Below are 7,752 nucleotides of genomic sequence, written 5' to 3'. Positions count from 1 at the left end.
GGAAAGGGAAGAAGGGGAAAGGGAGAAAAGAAAATGGGAAAGCAAGCTGAGCAGATGCAGTATAAGTATCTGCCTCATGTTCTTGCTACTGCAGCTAGAGCAGCCCTCACCACCATGCTTTTCCACCCTAACAGGCTTTACCCCCAAGATGTGAGCCTAAATAAGTCTTTTTCAGGTTGCTTTTATCAGGTACTTGTCATAGCAATGGGTAGAATAACTAATACAGTGTTTATCATAATCATTCCATCCTGCCCTTAAGATGATAACTATCTTAAGCCACAGAAAAAATACATATGATTATGTAAGGGGCCAGTGAGATGGGTCAGTGGGTGTACTGGCTGGTTTTGTGTGCCAACTTGACACAGGCTGGAGTTATCACAGAGAAGGGAGCTTCAGTTGGGGAAGTGCTTCCATGAGATCCAGCTGTGGGGCATTTTCTCAGTTAGTAATCAAGGGGTAGGGCCCCTTGTGGATGGTGCCATCTCTGGGTTGAAAGTCTTGGGTTCTATAAAAGAGCAGGCTGAGCAAGCCAGGAGAAGCAAGCCAGTAAGAAACATCTCTCCATGGCCTCTGCATCAGCTCCTGCTTCCTGACCTGCTTGAGTTCCAGTCCTGACTTCCTTTGGTGATCAACAGCAGTGTGGAAGTAAGCTAAATAAACCCTTTCCTCCCCAACTTGCTTCTTGGTCATGATGTTTGTGCAGGAATAGAAACCCTGACTAAGACAGTGAGTGGGTAAAGAGGAATCTGGCAGGAGATCCCAAGGATCAAACTCAGGTGATCAGGCTTGGCATCAGGTGCCAAATTCCATAATATTTCAACCACTCTAAAAAAAAAAAAAAAAAAAAAAAGTTGTATCGATTAGTGATCACTCAGCATTCTGTCCTGCTAGTTTGTAGGAACCAGTGATGTGCTTTCCCTCTATATGGACTTGACTATTCTGGAGAGTCCATTTAACTACAATTATAGAATAAGTGGCCTCTGCGTCTAGCTTCTTTTGACTTAGCACAGTTCTTTCAAGGTTCAGGTGGGCTATACCAGGTACCAGTATTTCATTCATTTTTAAATCATAGTTATGTCCTCTGTGCAAATAGCTCACACTTTATGAACCATCTAGTGGTTGTCGGAAACTAAGTAGTCTTTCCTGTATTCCGTTGCAATAAAAGTAAGAGTCCAGAAGCATCAGCTTACCATCAGAAGTGTCTGTCTGTGGAGTGTACCCCTCTGAAAGGTTGAAGGTGCCATTATCAGTCCAAGAGACTTCGGACACATCAGTGTCTGATACAGATAACTCTTTGGCAGCAACTGTGAGGCTAATCTGTGCCAACAGAAATACCAGTGGCACATTTTAAACTGAAGAAAATTTTTTAAAAATCCATATTACCCCCTAATTTTTAAAATAAAAGAATCAACGATCATTTTCTTTTGAAATTATTCAGTCATCTCATAAAACAGAAGATAAATTGTGTTATATATAAGTCTATTAGGGCAATCAATCTATTTTATGTAAATGAATGGCCAAACCACAAGAAATAAATTGACCAAAAATACCTTAGGACAAAGAGCTGAAAAGTCTAATTCACTGTCATCCTTGTGACTTTTTTCTTTGTCTGCTTCTGTTGAGGAAAAGGGGGGAGGGGCATTTAGTTTACTCCAAAGCTTGGACATAATGTGTTTATTTTAATATATTCCCCCCACATCCAGCTATACATTCCAGTGCTTCCCTGAAACTGTTGTATTGAAGAAGCTATACATATCTGCAAATGTCTGTTTTCCAGGGAAAATGGTCAACTTCTGTGTTCTCACAGATGACCCAGCAGGAGCAGCAGCTCTGGGAACTCTGTACCAAGGCAGACTCTGCTGCTATCCTAGACCTCCTGAGTCAGGGTCTGTACTGTGCTGTACACTCCAGGTCATTCGTCATTCTGATGCACCCTATAGCCTGAGAAACTGTAAAGTCATATATATGTGTATATGTGTACTGGCTGGTTTTGTGTGCCAACTTGACACAGGCTGGAGTTATCACAGAGAAGGGAGCTTCAGTTGGGGAAGTGCCTCCATGAGATCTAACTGTGGGGTATTTTCTCAGTTAGTGATCAAGGGGGTAGGGCCCCTTGTAGGTGGTGCCATCCCTGGGTTGGAAGTCTTGGGTTCTATAAGAGAGCAGGCTGAGCAAGCCAGGAGAAGCAAGCCAGTAAGAAACATCTCTCCATGGCCTCTGCGTCAGCTCCTGCTTCATGACCTGCTTGAGTTCCTGTCCTGACTTCCTCTGGTGATCAACAGCAATGTGGAAGTAAGCTAAATAAACCCTTTCCTCCCCAACTTGCTTCTTGGTCATGATGTTTGTGCAGGAATAGAAACCCTGACTAAGACAGTATATATATACTTTCATATATATATATATATATATATATATATATATATATATTACATACATATATACATATTTCATATATAATTTATTGTATTAGTTTCCTTAATCACACTAAAACTCCCCTTTTCTTTCCCTTGTTATTTCAGTCTCCTCTTACATGGCTCCCACACTTTATCATTACTTCCAAAATTTTCAATAACCCAACCCAAATAAAATGAAGTACATCATACATAACAAAACAGAGTTGTTGGAGCCCCTTCTCCTTCCCCTGCCAATCTGTGTTATTTTGTGACTTATTTACATTTCTGTCCTTTGACAGTCTCATGTATGTGTATAATAAATATTGGTCCTTCTCCTCTCTGTTACCCCTAACCACCTGCTCATGCCCTTCTTTCCAATACCTCTCCTACTCTCTTAACTTCACTGTGTGTGCCCCCTGAGTTTAAATGGGGTTGATTGGATGAACATGGGTGGGCACCTTTACTGAAGCATGGGCAATGTGTCAGTGCTACACTACTGAAGAAAGTGACTCCCCTCCTGGCAGCCCCCGTTAACTGCCAGCGTCCTTCAGGGAGGAGTGGGAGCTCAAGAGCCCTGCCCCCTTCCATGATGAAATGGTGACAATGTGAATTTTAAAAGTCTATCTACTTAACTGTACATTTGAGAAAAGATTATAAGCTAGAATAATAAAAAAAAGACTACACAGATTACACAGGCAGAAAAAAGCCTCATTTTCCACAAACAGAACTAACATTCAAACTAGACTTACCAGATCTCTCACGCTTCTTCTGGTTAATATATTCTCCGATTCCAAAATCTAGTTTTAATAGAATGGACTTGACTTTGCTGTATATTTTTTGTCCAATATCATTACATTTAAACAGTGGACACAAAAAAGCAAACAGTACTAAAAAATAAAGAAGAAAATAATACAGGTGAAGTGGTCATTCTGAATGCTTACATTTTAGTATTTTACAAGATAATGTTACATTCATGGGAAAAGTACCAGCTTTGCTGTTAGAGTAATCCCTTCATCAAGTAAGCTCCTAATTTTTATTCTTACTCTGTGGTAAAAACATACTTTACCATAAACACACACACACACACACACACACACACATACACACACCATGAAAAATCAAAACCACTGTCCTCAGCTTACTTTTGTTTAACATCACCATAAATCATGAGAACATGATTGCCTCTTATTAGCTTTTTGTCAGGGACACTGTGATGGTGTTTTGTTCTTGGCTTCTTGTCAGGGATACTGTGATGGTGTTTTGTTCTTAGCTTCTTGTCAGGGATACTGTGATGGTGTTTTGTGAGGTTGCTCTAGCTGGGCATGCAACTGTGCTCAGCACAAACAAGATGGAGAATGCCTTACTCCCATCTCTCCCTTGCCCGCACTATTCTCACTTATTTCCTATATAATGGGAGTGCAGTAACTCCTGCAAGGTCTCTTTCAGAGACTGGATGGAGCTTCAACCACTTGCCAGGTGTGCCGTGCAGTAGGAATACAGAAGAAGGGAAGAGAGGCACTCTGGCACTCAGGGTGCTGTGCACTCAGTGTCTGCTGTCTGGCTGCTGCTGGGGAATGTCCTCCCTTAGTTATCTTTAGAGCTCAGTGGAGTAGATGTGAAACTTAAAAGCCAGTGTAAAAATGGAAATGTGGAGTTAGCAGAGATACTGCCCTGCGGAGAGCTAACAGCCAGATCTTCACGTATTTTAGGAAAAGCAGAATATATAATGTGAAGATCTTTTTAGAGTTATAATTCACATATAACAACTTACATATAAAATTACAATTTGATAAGTTGTGACATGTAATCAACTAAGAATCCTTGGAACAATCAAGACAGTAAACAATTTATTGCAAGCAAGTTGCCTCATGTCATTGTTAATCCTTCCTTTCTGCCTCTTGCCACTCCCTGACCCCACCCAACTCATCCTTGGCAACTACTGATCTACTTTTTGACTGTTCTAGAATTATATATAAGTAGAACTATATAGTATAAGCTCTGGCTTTCTCCGTTCAGCCTATCATTATTAATAATATTGTATATATCAATTTTTAGTACTGAGTAAATAATCCATTATATGGATATAGCACAGTTTATCCATGTCTCTGTAAAGCTCATGTGAATTGTAACCCTTTGTGCTATTAAAACCATACATGCCATGAACATTTGTGTATAACTTTCTGCAGAGATGTATCCATCTGTTTCTCTTGGTTAAATATCTAATTGTGAGACAGCCAGCTATATCGTAGACACAGCCATGCAGTTTTCTGATTGTACCATTCTACCTTTTTACCCCTAATAAGCGAGAATTAGGGCTGCTCTATATCATTGCTCTATCATGTTCTTGATTCTGGAAGAGATACAGTGGTATCTCATTGTAATTTTTACCTTTGGTCCCACAAAACATGCACTAAGGCAAAAGTGTAGGTATATTTGTGCAAAGTGGGGCATACTACTTAGTTAAATACCCAATGTATAATTTAACATTAATTTTTTGTGACCCTGCATTTTGCATCTGTGCTTCCAGATGTTTAAATATCACTCTCTTTAGGGGACAGGAGAAATGTCATGCTTAGGAGGCTTGTTACCTTTACCCTTCCAAACTAAACAGAAGATCTGATAAGTGCTAATGGAGCCACGCATGCCACACAAATGAGTCAAGCGTTTTCACTATACTTACACAGTAGGTAGCTGAGTATGACCCCAGGAATGTAACTTCCCAAGATTGTAAAAAATGTGCACACACTGCAGACCAGGAGGCAAAACTAGAAAAGAAATAGCATGGGACAGTTATCCACAACAGTTAGGCACATTAAAACATGCATGATGTGTATGTCGTATTATGTATGCCATGAGTTTCTTCAACAGCACTTTTTATACGTAGGAACACCAAGGAAGCATTTGAACACTTCAGAATAATCAATTTGCAGGCAGAGGAACTAATTCTGGAAGGACAAGTTCCTTACTCAGGCCCATTGATGTACTACTGCCAGGTGCAAGAGACTCAAATAGTAACATGTCCCCAGGAACAACTTTTACTCACTCTGATAAGTAGATCTGCAACTTCAAACTACTACCATAAAACCACTCAAATCCATAGACAGATCCACACATGTTAGAAGAGTGCCTATATGAATCTAATGTAATTTGTACTGCTGGTAAACCTCTGGCATAAATATGTGAACATCATAATCTTAACTCCACCCACATCTGGGTTACCCCAAAACTAAACCAAGTGAAATGAAACTTTGCAGTGAATTCTATTTTCCTCCTCTCTGTCAATTACAGAGCAAGAGCAAAATCTTTGGTTGTCTTAAGAAATTTTAAAACAGTCTTAGAAAACTGGCCTAGGTCACATGGGAAACATCAATATAGAAAGGTTTGCTCTTCTTCACTGTTTTCTACACTCTGCTCATGCAGCATCTAATTTTTTATGCGTTATTTTTAAATGGAAGTACTGAATTAAACTGCCAAGCAATTCACTGAGAGGCTTTCAAAAAATAGGGACGGATACACATCTCTGCCCAAAACCTGCTTACGAGAAAGAACAAGGAACTCTAAACTTCAGGTTAACTGGTATTTCATTCCATGTGGTTAATAGAAAGAGTTCAGATGAACATGTGGAACAAAACTAAGAGCCTTGAAAGAATCTGGAATTCTAGAAATGAAGAAATGTCTCAGAAGTTGAAGGAAGAAATAAGTCAACACAGGGATGACTATGCCCAGAAGTCAGCTGTGCAAAGGGATTTATAATCTATATTCTATAGTATCATAATCTTTAACTAATGGACATTAGTTCAAAGGACTAAGGCACATTAATGTAATATACAGCAGACATTGTAAGTTGAGAATCTTCCAACACTATATATGATCATGCCATGTTGGGTCAAATAAGCACCAAAATGTGTCTTGCCTTGCATGTGTATCAATTCTAAAACTGACTGGGGTTAAAGAAATCCTTAAAAATACAGCACTGCCAGTTCAATATGGATGAAATGTTCTTGGGCGCTGTTCTATTACTTAATACTGGTGAGGTTTTGAGACTGCCTGTACATAGCACATGGAGGGGATCATAATGCTGGTATCGCTAGCTCTACCTTCCAACTACTGGTGAACAATTTAATCATAAAAACAGTGATAGAACTATCGTTGTCTGTTGATGGCCCTGCCCCTCACTCAAGTAAAGCCCTGGTCACAGTTTTTAAGTGTGCATTTCTCCATGCATCCCCCTCATCACTTGAGACTCTTCCTGAGAAGGATTTTATCTTAATCACAAAACAAAATAAAATAAGATAAACAAATAAGCAACAAAAAATCACTCTTATTCCAGTTGCCTACCCACAATTAATGTTTTTGTCAAAGTTTGTTTGGTTTCTTCATCCTTTCTCTGTGTTGTTTTTCCAGGGTGGGGGGTGGGGGTCTTGCTGTGTAGCCCAAGATCATTAGAATTCGTGATCCTCCTACCTACCCAAGTGTTGGGATCACTGTGAGTGCCACACTCAGCAAGTTTCCTTACGATAAACCAAACCAGAATCTCAACTACATTTTTAGATTACAAGTGAGACTCAGTTACCTCTGAACCCCTAAAATGACTGTGTTTATCTCAACTGCCTTTGATTTCAGAACCAGACCACAGATGATAACCAACGTTCTTAATAACACCCCTTTCCATTTCCTTTTGGTTTTAAATACGGCAAAGCCCTATCTCAATTCCTTTTAAGTAGTGGGCTAAATAAATCTCTATAATATATAAATGCTTAAGAGTTTTACATGTGACCATGTCTGAGCCTATAGTATGTTCAATTTAGAGAGTCTTTACCAGCTAAAACAGGTCTCCTCATTTGTTCCAAAGTTACACGGAGTATTTGAGAACTTGCCTTGCCAGGGCTCTGCTGTTTAAAAAGAGACATTTCTTGAAGAAACATGCTGAAATTCACCCATGATTCTGCAATGCAGTGGCTCAGTCTGGGTCTTTCATCTGGCTTAGAATTGATGACTTCCCAGCTAAAGATAGAAAAAATGTAAGTGAGTATCAGTGACAATAACAGCAACACCGACACCATGTTCAACCACCAAACAGTCATAGCTTAAGCACATATTTATTGGAGATTACTGTTGGCCTTATTATGCTCTGAGTTTAGAGAGCTAAGCAGCCAGATACACAACTCCAAAAGCTTAGATGCTGACAGAAGCAACTAGCTACCAAAGTAGTTATCTGACTCTAACACAGTAAACATTAGGGAGGCCAGGGCCGGGGCTCTAGGACATAGTAACTAAAGGACTCATTGTTTGCTGGGCAGTGGTGGCGCATGCCTTTGATCCCAGCACTTGGGAGGCAGAGGCAGGCAGATTTCTGAGT

At 39.8% G+C, this 7,752-nt stretch overlaps 1 protein-coding gene across 7 annotated transcripts in view; it reads right to left on the bottom strand.

Annotated features, from left to right (window-relative positions):
• The window catches only part of Retreg1 (reticulophagy regulator 1), a 141,806-nt gene that overhangs the window by 3,237 nt on the left and 130,817 nt on the right, over nucleotides 1–7,752 (bottom strand). For all 7 annotated transcript variants that reach the window (XM_031360630.1, XM_031360631.1, XM_031360632.1 and 4 more), the window contains 5 exons: nucleotides 7,271–7,397; nucleotides 5,074–5,158; nucleotides 3,143–3,280; nucleotides 1,551–1,615; nucleotides 1,191–1,317 (listed from right to left, as the gene is read on the bottom strand). In XM_031360630.1, the coding sequence (XP_031216490.1) occupies nucleotides 1,191–1,317; nucleotides 1,551–1,615; nucleotides 3,143–3,280; nucleotides 5,074–5,158; nucleotides 7,271–7,397 (542 nt within the window). The remainder of the gene's footprint in view (nucleotides 1–1,190; nucleotides 1,318–1,550; nucleotides 1,616–3,142; nucleotides 3,281–5,073; nucleotides 5,159–7,270; nucleotides 7,398–7,752) is intronic.

The sequence above is a fragment of the Mastomys coucha genome, unplaced genomic scaffold, assembly GCF_008632895.1.
Source record: "Mastomys coucha isolate ucsf_1 unplaced genomic scaffold, UCSF_Mcou_1 pScaffold8, whole genome shotgun sequence".
In the NCBI taxonomy this organism is placed as follows: Eukaryota; Metazoa; Chordata; class Mammalia; order Rodentia; family Muridae; genus Mastomys; species Mastomys coucha.
The sequence above is the reverse complement of the archived record's forward strand: the minus strand, read 5'-3'. Positions and strand labels throughout refer to the sequence as shown.